The 17,398-nt window shown below is 40.3% G+C and overlaps 1 protein-coding gene across 7 annotated transcripts in view; it reads right to left on the reverse strand.

Moving 5' to 3' along the window:
- The window catches only part of KTN1 (kinectin 1), a 97,215-nt gene extending 80,542 nt beyond the window's left edge, over positions 1 to 16,673 (reverse strand). For 3 of the 7 annotated variants that reach the window (XM_054716040.1, XM_008139016.3, XM_028141689.2), the window contains exons 1-5: positions 16,396 to 16,671; positions 8,765 to 9,317; positions 6,514 to 6,651; positions 4,730 to 4,897; positions 3,425 to 3,555 (exon numbers count right to left, since the gene is read on the reverse strand). In XM_054716040.1, coding sequence (XP_054572015.1) covers positions 3,425 to 3,555; positions 4,730 to 4,897; positions 6,514 to 6,651; positions 8,765 to 9,290 — 963 coding nt within the window. In that variant the 5' untranslated portion in view covers positions 9,291 to 9,317; positions 16,396 to 16,671. Of the gene's footprint in view, positions 1 to 3,424; positions 3,556 to 4,729; positions 4,898 to 6,513; positions 6,652 to 8,764; positions 9,318 to 15,366; positions 15,427 to 16,395 lie in introns of those variants that run through there. The other 4 variants (XM_028141688.2, XM_008139015.3, XM_054716039.1 and 1 more) reach the window with 3 other exon arrangements.
- Positions 16,674 to 17,398: the final 725 nt, after the last annotated feature.

Below are 17,398 nucleotides of genomic sequence, written 5' to 3' on the forward strand. Positions count from 1 at the left end.
AAAGAAGCTGAATCCCTGGATGTTTGTACAATAGGGCATATACTGGAAAAGTCCAATAAATAATAAAGACTTGGTTGATTGCCCAAAGGATGTTTTTATTGTGAGTGTAGTTCGACAAAAATACATGAAAAGAGTGCAAAATTCAGGCAGGTCTCAGATCTGTATCCAGCAATTTGAATGTAGAGAATAGTAAAGCAACTATGAAAATTTCTCAAGGAAAGGAAGTGACATCCAGAAACATTATACCCCACCAAATTATCATTCAAGTATAAAGATGACAAAGAAGCATTTAACTTGCCAGAATTTGGGAAATATAGTTTCCATGAGCCCTTCTTGAAGAAATTCCAGGAAAAACAACTTCAGCCAACCAAGAGATGAATACAGAAGCTATGGCAAAAGAACTGGTATCAAGCTTTGAACCCATCATTAAACTGTAGAATTAAGACTAAAACAAACATGAAAATTATAGTCACAAAAGAAACAATAAATATTAAAAGTACCTGATAAAGAAATGCTATAATTAACAAAAGCTAAGAAAGAAGAGAGAAGGTAGGAAAAAACTTAAGTAAGCAGATTTCCTATTATATAACATGGGGCCAAAAGGATTAATAATTTAAAGTTGAAAAATTACATTATTGAGCCAAGTGTATTTAAAGGCCAATACTAACAAACTAATAACCTATTAACTAAAATAATCAAATACATCTTTAAATTTTTTTTATGGTAATCACATTAACAGTTAACATATTTTGAGCAATTACTATAGGCTAAGAACTCTAAGCACCTACTACATATTATCTCATTTAATTCTCAAAACCTGATTATCATTCCCATTTCAGAGATGGGAAAACTGAGGCACCGAGGTTAAGTAACCTATCTAAGGCCATAAAGTTCAACGTGGGAGAGCCCAGATTTGAATGCAGGAAATATGACTCCAGGGCCCAGGATTTTAACCTACACTCTAAATATACAGTACAAGTGTCTTGTAGATTAAACACAAGTCACGTGCACCCACACACACAACATAATACCTCCTCTCTAATTATGCAATCTCTCTTCCCCAATCTCTAAAGTTTCAATCCTCCCTAAGAATCTATGATTCCACTGTCTCCTGGTATTTCTCCTTCTGCTTTGTAGTGGCTTTCCCTGCCCTTTAAATGTTAATGTTTCTCATTCTTTAACTTCCTTAACACTTTTCACATCCTCTCTGGTCTAATATACATCCACCATATGTATTGGTAATAGTAGATTACTTGCCTAAATCACTTCCATTGAAATCCTTTTTCAACTCTACAGAAATAAACATATATTCAATTGTGAAATGATTCTATCCATTTAAATGATCCAAAGGATACCTAAAACAACTTCCTAAAAAACAATCCTCTACTCTCTCTTCCTCTGCAAGTGTTCACAAATACCGTCACCACAATCTATCCAGTTACTCACCAGCAAAACAAGCATTCATTCTAGACTCTTCTTTAGCCACCATATGTAATTAATCAGCAAGCCTTCTAACTCCTCTATCTAGTCCCTATGCCTGTGCAAATGCTCCTGCATTTATCTTCCCCCTTTCCCTCAAGTGGTCTTTATAAGATTGGGGATTCATTTACATCCGAGACAAAGACTCAGTTTCTCTGGCAAAAAAAAAAAAGGAGAAATTAAACTTACCTAGTCTTTCCCAGATACAGTGGACCTACAGGGCACCGAGTCCCTTCTAATGAGAATAGAACCACTCCAGAGAAATCCAGAATAAGAAGATTTCATTCAGAAGCTCAACATTCCAAGGAAAGGGGGGGGGAAATGTAGTTTCAAAATACTTTGTCAAAATGCTGTCTTTAGCAGTCCCCAATCCCTCCTTGGCCTGCCTAAAATACCTATCAAGGGGAGTTTTATTTCCCACCCACTCACTAGAGTTCAGCACTGTCTCAGACAATAAAATGACTACTCTTTTTTTTACATACTTATCCAATTAAAATGAAGTACATTAAATGACAAATTCATCAATTAAGAATTTCAAGAATGTTCTTTGCAACAGAATAATCTGATTTTGTATCCAAAGTCACATAGAGTTATCACACTTACTCTGATTACCCTCGAACACCTTGTTTACTCTGGGCCACTGCTGATATCACATGAAGACTATCCAACAAGCACACTACATTGTAACATGCCATCTACACTAATAAAAGAGAAACATGCAAATTGACCATACCTTTGCTACGCCCACAGCCAATCAGAGCAAGTATGCAAATTAACCCAAACAAAGATGGTGGTTAATTTGCATATGCAGGCGCTGTGAGGCCTGGGTCCCGGAAACATCCTCTGGACCCAGGCCACTCCTAGCCTGTAGGCCCGTGCTTAGGTCCTGAGCGGCAGGGGTCCCAGAACGCCCCCTGGCCACTCGGAGCCTATGGGTGCAGGCGCCAAGCGGCTGGGGGCAGGGCGGAAACATCCCTACATGGCTTTATAAAGGTCACCTTGCAGTTGTTTTGAAAAAATAAATTAGAGGACTAACAGGGAAGGCAGAAACATGACTATTGAAGACAATGAGGTGAGAGGTGATAGCTTGGATGGGGTGTGTCAGGGGGCAGGGGGGGTGTTTAAGAAAATATGGAAGCCACTCAAGGTTTTAAAACAGATAACTAGTGTTTTTTGGGGGGTAGGGGGTGTAATGTGTGTGTGTTTAGAACAATTAAGGCTACATCTAATACTGACCAGAAATTGTGTCATCTTATGTTACACAAGTAACACATAAAAACTTGTCACCTTTACCAGTATGACATAGTACACATAATATAGTGAGCAAGACTCATAAGAAGTTAAATATTAACTCCACAGATTTTTGTTTTTGTGTTGTTGTTTTCTTATTTTAGTCATAGTAATGATTCCACTATCCAAATAATTTATTTATTTTACAAGGATAATATTATACGCATTCACAGGCAACAACAGATTTCCAGGTTCTTTGAATGGTGCTATCTTCAGTCACAAAAATATTCCCTATATGCTATCCAGAAATCACCTGAAATTGCTTTCAATACTTCCAATTAGAAATAGCAAGGTACAACTTAGCCAAGAGCCAAAAGACTTGAAAGTGAGATAAATCATCTTACTTATAAGCAATTTGCTTTTGTCAAAACATCTAATGACTCAGACACCTGGCTAAACTAAGTAAGTGTACTGATTAGTATGGGTATATGAAATAACTTCTAAGGGCATTCTAGAACTTCTAAATGTGGCCATAAGCTTTGGGGTATGAAGAATGGTATGCTCTAGATCAAGGGTGGGGGACCTTTTTTCTGGCCATAAGCTTTGGGGTATGAAGAATGGAAGTAGATGATAATTTATTGCTCTAGCTAAAGTTTTGCTTGGTGAACTTCTAATCACTGCTTCCACATATGCTCATAACCAAAAATATGCTTACCTTCTTTAAAGCTTCCTGTATCACACCAGACTTCTCCTTTAGCAGGTCTACAACACAAAGAGCCTCATCTTCAGAAAATATCATAGTCTTCAAGGACAGAATAAAATCTTTAAATTTCACTTCAGCATTTTCTAAAAACAAAATAACAGTTGGCATTTAAAAGACACAGTAACTTCAGTAAAGCATCAAGAATTCTTAACCCAGAAAATAACCAAGACAAAACAGACTTATATTGCAAATCAAACAAAAATAAATACTCTAGTCAAGAGAGAGCAAGTGTTTAAGCATCTTTAATGTAATATGGAATAATGAATTACATTAACTGACAATTTGCTCAAACTGTACAACACTGGTTCATCTACCAAGACTACAATTTAAATTCAAAAATTTAATACTAAGGTGCCAATATGCCCTCACTTGAAAAACAAAAAAATCACTCAAGTCTCTAGGATGTGAGAGTATCTATACTAGATTTGTTCACAAATATTCTCATTTAACCTTAATACTTGTGATATATAAACCAAATTTTACAGGTGAGAAAATAAGATGAGGCTATTAAAAGGAAATCTGACTTTTCAAATACATACAAGAAATCCCAACATTTAGAAATATCCATGTATCAGACATCTGACTCACCCATCTCAATTCCTCAAGTGCTCTCATATTAGGCATCAACTTACTCTTCCTAAAAGCAACTACCACCCATTAGACCCAAAAAAGCCCAGGGCTTTTAATATTTCAGCTACATTATTAAGTTTAAACAGGCACTGTGTGCATGTGTAGGGCCGAGGGGTATGTGAGAACTCTGTACTTTCCACTCAACTTGACTATAAACCTAAAACTACTCTAAAAAAATTAGTCTATAAGAAATTAACCAAAAAATGAAAAAAAAAGAAATTAACCAAAGAACTTATATGCATATATGTATAACCCATGGACATAGAGAATAGTGTGATGAAGGCCTGGGGGGCAGGGGGTAAGGCATGGGAGTGAATGGGGGAGGGTATCAATGGGGAGAAACAGGGGGACATCTGTAATACTTTCAACAATAAAGTAAAAAAAAGTAATAATAAAAATAAAAGGTGGTTGTGAATTTGCATAGGAATCTTGTATAAGACCATCATAGAAGGGAAAAGATCACCCGACACCAAAATAGCTGTGAGCCCTTGCGCAAATCAAAGCCCGTGTCCAAAATCTGAGGTTAGACTAGAAAACTACCAATAAATCCTTTATTACAGTATTCTATTAGTCTTTTGCGATTCATTGCTTCTATGAGAAAAAAGATTGCCTCATTCTGTATGTTACCTTTGTCAGTTTCCACCCTCAGTTTTTTAGCCCCCATTTTCTGGATTCCTTCTACTTGGTCAGGTTTAATCAGATCAATAACCTCTCTCTTCATCACAGGACTTGAGTCTGCATTATCCATCAAAGGAATATAAGTAGTTGCATGAATAAGAGGTTCATCTACCAAGACTGCAATTTAGATTCAAAAAAATTATAATTAGTATTTTTTTACAGCAGTAATTAAATATCATGTAAGCACATTTAAGTTTAATGATAAATGCAGTTATTTTCAAATCTCTAATACTACCTAAATTTGGCTTTAAATTCCTATTTTATCATTTAAACAGTCAAAACACAGTGCCAGTTCAATATTATTTCATAGTACAGTAAACATTTAAATCATCTAAAACTTTGCAGCATATCTCTTTCTAATAGTATCTGAAAACTTCTTCTTATACATCCTTTACATTTTACTTGGTTCTCATTTTTCTTCTGTTTTAAGAATCCATTTACATTTAATTAGTGCTCAAGAAAAACTTAAATTTTTCTTTGCGTTGGTTCTTTGTTGAATGTAAGTGATAATTCCTAATTGAGTTCCTTTGACTTGCTAAATACAAAAATCAGTCATTGTTCCTTCCAGATATCTTAATAGGTATGCCTCCAATTTCTGTGGCACATCTTACTACATTGGTTAAAACTTTCAGAACAACATTAAAAGTGGAGGAAGAGACATAGCCGGTTTGGCTCAGTGGATAGAGCGTCGGCCTGGTGACTGAGAAGACCCGGTTTCAATTCCGGTCAAGGGCACATGCCCGGGTTTGCAGGCTCGATCCCCAGTAGGGAGCATGCAGGAGGCAGCTGATCAATGATTCTCTCTCCTTCTCCCTTCCTCTCTGAAATCAATAAAAATATATATATATATACACACACACACACACACACACACACATTTCTTTAAGTGGAGAAAGAAAGCCTCCTTACTTTGTACCTAATTTTAATGGGAAGAACTCTATGAGTATGAACAGTCAAGTGTGGTGTCTGTTGGTCAGAGATACCAACTTCCACATTTTAATGGGAATCTCCCTATATTCCTACCTTTTTGAAAAAACTGGGCATGCATAGTTCTTTTATTTAAAACATAATATTTAATGTTATGAAATATTTTTGCATAATATTTTTCTATAACTGATTGCTTGATATGTGTTGTAATTTTAATGTAAATAATAGAATTTAATTTTTTCCTTTTCCAATTTTACTTTTTTGTAGCACTAGTTGATACCACGGCCCAATATTACTTAAAAATTACTGTTTAAACTACATAAATTTCACAGTTAAGTTTCTCCTGGATAATTCTGAACATATAAAAATTGCACCACCACGTTTAATTGGATGCTTCCCATATATACATGCAAATTATATTCAGGAAATAGTTGGTAATATAAAGTAATGACAAATCAAGCTAATGTTATCAAGCATAATCCTTAAGTGATATTAAAAAGTATATTTCAGGAATCCTTTTCTTCTATATAATTTTGTATGCCATTTACACTATTTTCAAAATTTAGTTAAGAATGAGAATATATTTAAACTATAAATACTTCTTTATAACAAACTTATACCCTGCCCATCTGTCAAAGTACTACAAAGCCACAAGGCTAAAGAGAACCCTGGACTTGCATTAGTATCAAAGCTATTATAGTATACATTCAGCTGGAAATTAAAGAGTATGTGAGGTCTCTAGGGTCCTTATCATAGTGTACTGCTATAGAATTAGTATTTATAAAATATATATCTACACATTTCACCATTTTCTGTCTTTTGCTTCTTTGATGAAACTTTCTTCTTGCCAGATCCACTTTCTTGTTTAGTCTCTTGGTGGAGGGGTAATGATTCTTGCTTTTTCGAAGGTGCCGTAAGAGTTTCCACCTTTTTATCCTGATCATCTTTATTAAAAATAAATGAAAAATCATATTAAAAATAAAGGAAAATAATTAAAAAGATAGAATTATTAATAAATAATTCATAGAATGCTTTACCACTCAAATTTAAGCTCTGATATATAACTTTCACTAATAACTTGTCATTGTAGCTTTCTTACTTTGTTACACCTGCTCTTTAATTTCATCAAGAATTCCAGCACTTGCTCCTTCTTTTATATCCCGTTTTTCAGCCATTCCTAATCTATCATTTCTTCTGTGACTACTATAGCTGAGTCCCTCAACTTAACTTTGGAAAGCAATCTCTTTGATATACTCGGCCTATATCAAATACTGTCCCATGTAATTTGTACTCCCAAGTTTGGCCAAAGATGTCTTTCTAAAACATAAATCTGACCGTGTAAACTAACCTTCCTGGAAGTCTTCAACAATGGCTAAACTGTAACATCCCAGCTCCTTAGCAGAGTATAGAAAAACCATCATGAACTAATCACTGCATACCTTTTCAGCTTTGTTTCCTACCACTCCCTACACCTCATATTTCATGGTTCAACAATACTCTGCATTCTTTTTTTAGTGAGGATTTTTTTTTTCATTGATTTCATAAAGTGGGATTCAGGGAGTGGGGGGAGAGAGAATGGAGGATAAGGAGAGAAACATTAATGTGAGAGAGACACATCAATTGGTTGCCTCCCACACACACCCTGACTGGGGACAGTTATCGAACCTGAAACCCAGGTATGTGCCCTTGACAAGGAATCGAACCCTCGATGCTTCCATGCTTGGGCCGATGCTCTAACCACTTAGGTCACCGGCCAGGACAATACACTGTATTCTTATACCTTTATGCCTTTACACATGATATTCTGCCAATATGGAATAAGAACTCACTATTTGCTTGGTGACATGATTCACCCTGGAAGACCCAGCTTAGGCACTCCCTCCTCTGTAAAGCTTTGTTCCCCCAGTCTCCATAAATACTTATTTAGACCTCTGTTCTTCTATACTTTACACATCTCTTATATAAATCACAGTTTATTATTGGCTTATATGTCGTTCGCCCCTCTTCTTCTAATACCCTATCCCCACCCCTTCCCAGCCACTCAAATAAACCAGCTAGTCTTTACTCAACCTTTTAGATTAATTTCAGTCATTATATGAACTAATTGGCTGATATAGAACTCCTACACTGGTTTAGATATACATAGATCATTATAGATAACTTTTTATTTTATAGTATTTACTATAAGCCCAGTGCATGGATTCATACACCAGTGGGGTCCCTCACCCTGGCCTGCACCCTCTCGCAATCTGGGATCCCTCGGGGGATGTTGGACTGTCCAGGCCAAGGGACCCCACCGGTGTACAAATCCATGCACCAGGCTGGTTTCAGCATGATCCCCACAGGCCAGGCCGAGGGACCCCACTGGTGCACGAATCCATGCACCGGGCCTCTAGTATGCATATAAGATCTTTGGTTAATCTCTTCCTGCCCACCCCCCTCCCCCCTTCCTTCTGAGATTCATCAGTCTGTTCCATGTTTCCATGCCTGTGTGCTGAGCGTCTGCCCCCTGGTGGTCAAATGGTCAAACGGTCACTTAGGCTTTTATATACATAGATGTTTGTATCTACAGCTATCATGTAAATACCCTGAAAATGCACAATTCATTTCTGTAGTCCTAGTATCTACTATAATGCCTACCATAAAACAGATGTCTACTATGAAAAGAGCTATCTGATTTATCTTTTCATCTTTAATTCTTATCACACTGATTAGACAGCATTGGTTGAAATAAATAAGTTTCTAACTGCTGGTACTTACAGATCCCTTGTGGTGTTAGTAAAACAGTTCGATTTTATGTTTCTATTAAAGGTCTTTCCAATATTTGTAATGTGAAGTTTAATTTTAAATGTTGTTTTATGATCAATACCAATTATTTCTATCAGCAATTAATGTTAATGAAAGCAAACACACAGTAAAAAGGATAATGATTTCATTTCAGACTCAGCATTTAACATTTTGTATGCACATCTAATACATTATTAGGTATGAATTTCAAGCTCTGAAGTTATTAAAAACAAATACTATCATCCAAGAAAGTTAAATAGATTATAATACCGCTTCCATTTTTAGGCTTCTTCTGTCCTGGTTTCTTCTTTGAGGCAGTTGCTTCAGAGGGGGGGGTGGGCTGTTTAGTAACTGGGACAGGTTCTACTTTTTTGCTTGGAATCTTTGATACATCACTTTCTTTGGTGACCTGCTCTTCTAGTACAGGCTTGTGTTTCTTTTCCTTCTTTTTTCTTTCTCTAACACTACTAGAAGTTTCAACCACATTCAGTGGGACAGGTACAAGTTGCTCATCTTCTACAGCCAAGGCATCAGATAATTTAAAGTCCCGGGGTACACTCTCAGAATCGGACTCATGAAGGTTCCCATTCTGGATTTCTTTCTTTTTATTCTTTTTCTTTTCTGCCTTCTTTTTATCTGTTTTGGTAGGAATAAGCTTTTGTTCTCTCTTCTGTTTTGCAAGAACTTCATCATATAATGTTTCTTTCATGAAAAGCCAGAAGAAGAGGAAAATTACTGTAATAACTACTGAAGGAATAAGAACAATAAAATATGTTGACTCATAAAACTCCATCATGCTTTTGTTAATGTGATCCTATAAAGCCTAAAAGAAAAAGAAAAAAACCTTAGTTAGTCTTATAAAAATTAAATACACAAAACCTCTGCTCTTTCAAGTGGTATTTCAGATCTAACCTGATCTATAAATCTAATCAGGTTAGTTGTTTAAATCACATACTTGATTACCTTGCCAGGTACAGTTCAAATACACTGTGGAAGAAAAATGTGTGGTAATTAGAACGAGTGTAACACATCCTTCCATTTTTCAATCATGTGAAAAGATGCTAATAGGAGGAAAAAAACTTAAGACATCCATTTTCCCCCCAAATATCCACCATTAATACTTTATTAGTACTTTTCTTTTATTGTACAATATTCATGAATACTACTATATGTGGAAATAAAGCAGCATTAACTACTATCAATACAATGGATATAACTAAAAGTACTACACTCTTAATGAAAAAAAAAATAGAGGTGGTTCATTACTCCTTTTAGAAAGTTGAGCCCATTTACAAACTGCTAGCACCTTTATTCCACCAAATAGTACCTATGCCATAAGGTTGAGAGAATTAAATATGATACTGTACATAAAGTATTTACAGAACCTTACAGCAAATAAGCACTCTAATGTTACCCATCACTTATGTAGCAACTACTAAGATAATATAAGCAAGGCAAATGAACCTCAAGCCAGTTAAGTAAGATAGGTAAGTTCACACATATGTTAAGTGGCAATAATTAGCAAAGCCAAATTCAAACCCAAGCTCTTCAGACTCCTTGACACCTACGCTCTTTTCACTACATCATACATTTTATAATTAAAGAACTGAGCAGTAAGAAACTTGCATAAAAATCTTAGATTTAATAAGGTCTAAGACTTAAGTCTCCTAAGTAATGACTTCCAGCTTATTATACCAAATCAGACTGTTTCCTTGACAACTTAAATGATTTGTGTGCAAGAATAAATAATGACTGCCCCACATTTTCCAGGGAGCATATAGAACATCAAGACTCTTGAAAGATAATATATATGAAAATCATGGCCAAAACCGGTTTGGCTCAGTGGATAGAGCATCGGCCTGCGGACTGAAAGGTCCCAGATTCGATTCCAGTCAAGGGCATGTACCTTGGTTGCAGGCACATCCCCAGTGGGGGTTGTGCAAGAGGCAGCTGATCGATGTTTCTCTATTATCGATGTTTCTAACTCTCTATCCCTCTCTCTTCCTCTCTGAAAAAAACCAATAAAATATATTTTTTTTAAAAAAAAGAAAATCATGTAAGTCCTGAAAACTAATTACAGGTGTTACTCAGAGTGAAAATAAAGAAACGTAGATAACTGACATTCTCCTCTAGTAATGACAGGCAGCTAGGATCTTATGGCTCCTATAAAGCCTACTCAATATGGAAGCCTCTTTAAAGAACCTCTCACTGAATTAAATGACATTTCTCCCCTAGGTAGAAATACATGGACTGGTGTCTACAGAAAGCTAATGATTCTGGCTAGCAGTCTATTCTCCTGTGTAGTCATTTATTTATTTTTGTGTGTGTTTTTACTGATTTTAGAGAGAGAGGAAGGGAGAAGGAGCGATATAGAAACATCAATGAGGGAGAAACATCAACGAGGGAGGAACATCGATGGGCTGCCTCCTGCACACCCTGTACTGAGGAAAGAGCCCAGGCATGTGCCCTGATCAATTGAACCAGAAACCTCTTGGTGCATGGGTCGACACTCAACCACTGAGCACACCAACCAGGCTGTAGTCATTTATTTTTATAAATCCATTAAATATGAGAATATAAAGACAAGAGCTGTTATTGCTATGAAAACTAAATTAAATCCTTTGGAAGGCCTTGATGAAGAAGTAGAAAAATCTAGAATGACTTGACTTTGAACTTAGAAAGTTTCTAGTGGCCACATTTTCATTCCCCTTTAAAGAAACCAATAGTAGAAATCATCAACAATGCTTTTAGGGTATCCTATCTAATAAAGAAGGAATATACAAATTGACCATCATGCCGTCACAAAGATGGCGGCGCCCACAGCCAACAAGGAGAGAATATGCTAATTGACTGTCACGCCCTCAAAGATGGTGGCACCCAAGCCACAAGATGGCGGCGCCCAGTCCCCTCAGCCCCCCAGCCACCCAGGGCCGGCCCAAGGCGCAGGCAAGCCTCAGATGGCAGCTGCCCAGCCACCCAGGGCTGCCCGAGGCTCAGGTAACCAGGGCCGGCCAAGGCTTGTGCTGCCGGCAGTGGCAGCAGCAGAGGTGTGAGGGGGCGTCACCTTCCCCTGATCGCCGGGTCGCCTCCCACCCCTGAGGGCTCCTGAACTGTGAGAGGGGGCAGGCTGGGCTGAGGGACCCCTCCTCCAGTGCATAAATTTTCATACACTGGGCCTCTAGTGATTTATAGAAAAAAGATCAGAAGACACCCCCCCCCCAATCCCTAATTCAAAGACAAAAGATTGATCCAAAAAATAAGACAGACAAATAAAAGTGTTTTAAGTTAAAATAAAATATATAAGGCATACAGATACTTTCAGTTCCTGCTTTAACCAACCTAACCAATGGTCCTAATCACATAGGGCTGGGAAAAAGGTTTCCATCACACTCTAACATCATTCCGTCCACCAAGGGGTCCCCAAAAGCTCCAATACCATTTTTCTCCTGCTCTCTGACTAACTGAAGTTGAAAACTATATGAGCAAACTGAAAACTACATGTGTCCAAGAATGAGGTATCCATCACAGTAAGGAACTGCAGGATAAGGATTTCATTCGTCATTAACAAATCTTTATTGGGCACATGCTATGTGCCAAGCACTGCCCTAAACACTCAATAAACAAAACAGACAAAAAGTCCTGCCCTCATAGAGGTTACATTATAGTATGTGTTTGGGGGCAGAGAGAAGAAACAATAAACACAATCAAATAGAATTTATATAGTTTGTTGGAAGGTGGCAAGTGCTATGGAGAAAATAGAGCAAGATATAGATCATAAGTAGGGGAATGCAGCTTTAAATAAAATAGTAAAGTAAGAAAGACCATTTGAAAAGCAAAGATTTGAAGGAGACATGAGAGTCAGCCATGCAAATATCTTACGGGGAAAAAAAATGGTCCAAGGAGGGGAAGCAGTCAGTGTAAAGGCCCTAAGACAGTTAGTTGGGCTGGAGTGAAACAAGCAGGGGGAAGAGTAGCAGCTAAATTAAGACAGGTAAGGGGTGATGGGGAAAGTAGGAGTGCCCAACTCTGGAAGGCCTTGTAGGCCATACAGATTTCATCTTTTACTCTGCATATGGAAAGGCCCTACAGTGTTTTGAAGAGAAGTGATATGATCTGGTTACTATGTTCAAAAAGACTGTAGGGAGCCAGGGTAGGTAGAAGCAGGGAGACCAGTTGGAAGACAAAAATCTAGGCAAGAGATAAGAATGGCTTGGACCAGCTTAGTGAGCAGTGGAGGAGATAAGAAGTGATTTTATTCTGAATACATTTTCAAAATGAGACAGAGTCAGAATGCCAAGTGTGAAAGAGATAAGTCAAGGATACTTCAACAGGTTTTTTGCCTGACTGTTGGATGGAACAGCATCAAATGAGATAAATCAGACTGCACCTGAGGCAGGTTTAAAAAGGAAAATGGAAGTTTAGTTTAAGTTGACTACAGTAAAACCTCAATATAAAGGACTAATTCAGGCAAGGGGAGTCCATTAAAGCCAAAAGTCCGTTAGGGTTTCCGAATTCATATGTTAAAAAATTGACAAATTAGTTTACCTGTTTTTACTTATGTGATACATTTGTGTAATTAAAATTAAGTATGTATGAAATTTTAATTTCACAGAAAAGTTTTCTGTATTTATTACTTAATTTTAAATTTATACTGAATAGGTCTAGGAAATGGGTGCATTCACCAGTCACCAAGAGTACATGGTTGTGGTGTGACTTAGCACAGAAGGAAACATCGGTTAAAACTGCTTCAGAAAGTGATGCCAGGAGACAACAGAACCAATTAGCATGCACTATGCAGTGTGATCTTGTGCTAATCATTACCCATCATTGTTTATAAGCAGTGATTCTTAGACTTAAATATGTAGACTATAGTTGTAGATATGTAATATTTATTTATATTGGTGAAATTATTACACTGTTTTTTCCAACACATGGCCTATTCACTAAAATTTGTTTAAAATAACTGAATTAATAACAAAAAAAAAACCGTTAATTTAATGAGCAAATCTTGGTTAAAAGCACTTAAAAATTAACAGTGTATTAATTTTCACATATCACATACGAACCAGAAATTTTGTGTAATACATCCAAAGTCCTTTATATTGAGGTCCACAAAATCAAGGGTTTACTATACTTAACATCCAAGGTGAAATGTGGAACAGGTTGTCTGGAGTGCAGGAGGGAAGTCTGAACTGGAGATATAAATATGGCAGCCATCAGCATATAGGTATTTAAAGCTATGACATGAGATGAGATCACCAGGAAAGTGTTAAAAAAAAAAGTGAACCAAGGACTAAACATTTCAACCTCAAGAAAAGAGGAATCATAAAGACAGTATGAGCAAAGCAATTAGTAAGAAGAGAAACCCAAAAAAAAGCAATGCCCTGAAAGGAGGGGAGTGTAAACAGTTTCACTTAGTACAAATCACTTTGTTGAGACCAGATTTAAGGTTACGTGTTCTTAATCAGCCCATAGTAGTTAAGGTGATATGTAAAATACTAATTTTATCTTTAAAAAAGAGTTGAACATTTCTTACACATTTCCTAAGAACAACACTATATTTCCCATTGGAGTCTCTACTAAGTAAAGTATTCTTAGTGCTAAAAGTATATTTTGCCTCTTATCTTTTTAACATCAAACCAATTAGTCTGGCCAGTGTGGCTCAGTGGTTGAGTGTCGACACATGAAGCAGGAGGTCCCCGGTTCAATTCCACTCAGGATACACGTGCAGGAGGAAGCCAATCCATGTTTCTCGCTCATTGATGTTTCTAGTCTATCTCTCTAGCCCTCTCCCTTCCTCTCTCTCTCTAAAATCAATACATATTTTTAAAAATACATATTCCACATGTTTCAAATAAAAATCAAGTTAAGAACTTAGTGATAGTAACAATTCTAAAACACGGGTCCTTTAGAAGTTAAGCCTCAAAAAAATCCTTAAGTCCTTTAGAAAAGCCACAGACTGTTATTTACCATCTAATTATTAAAATGTCCTCCCAACTAAAATCAGTTCAACACTTACAAACTAGAAGGAGGTTTGGGGTGAAAGACCGGAGAAAACATACCAAGCAGAACAGACTACTGATATTAAAGGAGGATATAGAAAAAATTAAATTAGAACCAAAATCATGTATTAATAGCTCATCATAATGATGACCCTGAGTCATCAGGGTTAATAATACTGAATAGCCTTTATAATTTCAAAATGCTTAATACATATAAGAAAGTTTTTCACCAAGCTTTGTTATATTTGAAGTTTCAGAGTGAGTCTCAGAAAGTTAAAGTAAATAGAACACCTCATTTCCTAAGCTCACCTAACAGAGTCCTGTTATAATTGCTGATGCTGCAAAATTAGAAGAGACATTTCTAAGATAATGTTGGGGGAGGGGAGTAATGATTTGTTCTTAGAACCTACAAACAATAAACCCCGCTATTTCGTGCTCCATCCTTGAACAAAAGGGGGGTGGGGAGAGCCCCTTTTTGTCAGAGAACACAATATGAAAATCTATAGCAAAGCATGTAGACCAGAAATACAGATTTAATGAGCAAATCCTGGTTACAAGCGCTTGCTTAATACTCCAGGGTGATTCTTGGGAGGATCCTTCCAGTCTCATCAAGCAACTGCTTTTAAGCCAAACCGAAGACAGGGTGGCCAAGTGCCCGCTAGGTGAGGTAGGGAGGACCGGTGCTATCTAATTAGCAAGAACTCAAACTCTCAAGTCAATTCCCGCACAACGCAGTGTTTAGTTCAGCCCAATGGGTTTATCTTCAGCCGGCTATGAGTGCCTGCCTTTTTCAGAGCATCTGAAACACACCCACAACTTGCAACAGTTCACTTCAACTGTAGCTTTTTACAGCAGTGCTTATTCCAATACCTGCTAAGGAATCCTTTCCGAGTACAGGCCCAACTGCGAGTTTGGGCTCTTTCCTCCCAGAAGGGATGGCTAAGCTCCAACAGCCCCGTCTGGAACCGCAATCTGGGGGCCGCCGGACGAGGTTAGGAGGCCGCTCCCCCGCGTCGGGGGGCCCGCCGGGCGCCGGTGCCCACAGGCTCCTTCCACGACCGCCGAGCCGGGCTGCGCGGCCCACACCAGGTATCTGATTACCGAGAGACTTTTCTAGGCTGCCAGCTGGGTTTTCCGCCCAGATCCCCGACGCCAAAAATCTCATTGTTGGAAACTGAAGGGGGAGGGGGACGCAGTGAGGAAGACACACCCCTCCGGGAGAGGAAGGGATCACTTCCCTGGTCTGGAGGGCGAGCCACAGATTTCCCCCAAACTGTCCCCTCCCGGAGCTCCCCCATCCCCAACCGCCCCCCCCCCCACCACCACCAGGGACGCGCACGGGGCGGTGGGAAGGGGCCGTGGGAGGGGCGAGGGCCGGTCGCTCCGTGTCCGGGGAGGCGAGGCTGAAATTCCAGCATGGCGCACGCGTGGCCCATCCGGCCCAGGGACGCGCCGGAGACGCGCTCCCTCCGTCCACCGGCCCGGAGGCGGTAATCCGCCTTCCCTCCCGGGGGCCCGCAGGCCCGGCTAAAAATAGGCGCCTCCGTCACCCTAGGGCCCTCTCCCGCCGACCTCGCCCTCGAGAGACGTCCTCGGGGGAGAGAGACCTCCGGCCGCGCTCGGAGGCGCCGCGGCAGAGCCGGGGTCGGGCCGTGAGCGGCCCGTGAGGCCGAGCCGCCCGGGGAGCCCGCCGCCGCGGAGGCCCGGCCCGAGCTGGAGTCCGGCGGCGGGACCCGGCGCCCGAGGCCTACCCGGCGGACGGCGGGCCGTGCTCGGGCCCCGCGGCCGCGCCCCCCAAATGGTGCGGCCCTCCCGCCCGGGGCCCCGCGGCCGGCGCCGCCCTCACCCCGCGGTCCCCGCGGCCAGCGCCCCGACCCGACGCCGCCTGCTCGCCCTTACCCTGCGCGTCGGGGTAAGGAGACCGGGAAGACGCGGCGGCGCCGGCAGGACAGCCCGATCGCCAGCTCCGAGGTGCCGCCACCGCAGTTGCTCAGGTGCCGTCGCGCCGCCCGGCACGGGGCGGGGCGGCCCCGGCACGTCCGGGCGTCTGGGCTGGCGGTGCCCGGAGACCGGCCCCTTAAAGGGACAGGCGCCCGCCGCCTCGGCCCCCGCGCGCTCTGATAAGCCCCCGCGTGGGGCTGCTCGGGATTCCGGGGCTGTCCCCCCGAGATAACGTTCCGCAGCAGGTGGGGGTGGGAGCCCGGGGCTGGAGGCTCGGCGGCGCTTCCTTCATTCCTTAGCCCTGCCCCCTCCCTCTCTCTCTCTCTCTCTCTCCCTCCCTCCATCCATCCTTACCCCTCCCCCTCTTCTCTTTCTCTCTTTCTCTGTCTCTCTCTCCTTCCCCCAAAGCTGGTTTCATCTTACGGGAACCTCCACACTAGGTGACTTTTTATTTTTTGTAACCTTAAGCAAATGGTACTCGATTTCACCCTGCCCATCCCAGATTCCTCTCCAGAAATCAAAACGAAACCTTTCGTTCCTCCGTCTTTCTCTTTGAATTAGCCTTCAGGCAACCCTAGCTTCAAACGGAGAGAAAAATTAAAAACCGACCCAAATAAATCGTGTGCAATTATGAAGCTGCTAGCTGGTGGGGTGGGCTTTCTTTAAGCCGGGGTAAAAAAAACTAGAAGCTGCAGCGAAGAAGAAAAGTTGGCCAGAGTCCCTGCTAATAAGTTTGCTCTTTGCTGAAAGGAGGCCAGCGACCTTCCTGGTCCACTGGCAAAGATGTGTTACTCACCATCACTTACTGCTTATCGATCTCTCGCAGAATTCCAGGCACCGCCCAGAACATACACAAAATACTGCAAGGTCTCCTCAAAAGTTATGAGAGCTCGAAATGACTCCAATTCTGTGAGAGTGTGAATAAGAGATACATAAAACCAAGACTCGTCACTGTTAACAC

Source organism: Eptesicus fuscus, chromosome 5 (genome assembly GCF_027574615.1).
Source record: "Eptesicus fuscus isolate TK198812 chromosome 5, DD_ASM_mEF_20220401, whole genome shotgun sequence".
In the NCBI taxonomy this organism is placed as follows: domain Eukaryota; kingdom Metazoa; phylum Chordata; class Mammalia; order Chiroptera; family Vespertilionidae; genus Eptesicus; species Eptesicus fuscus.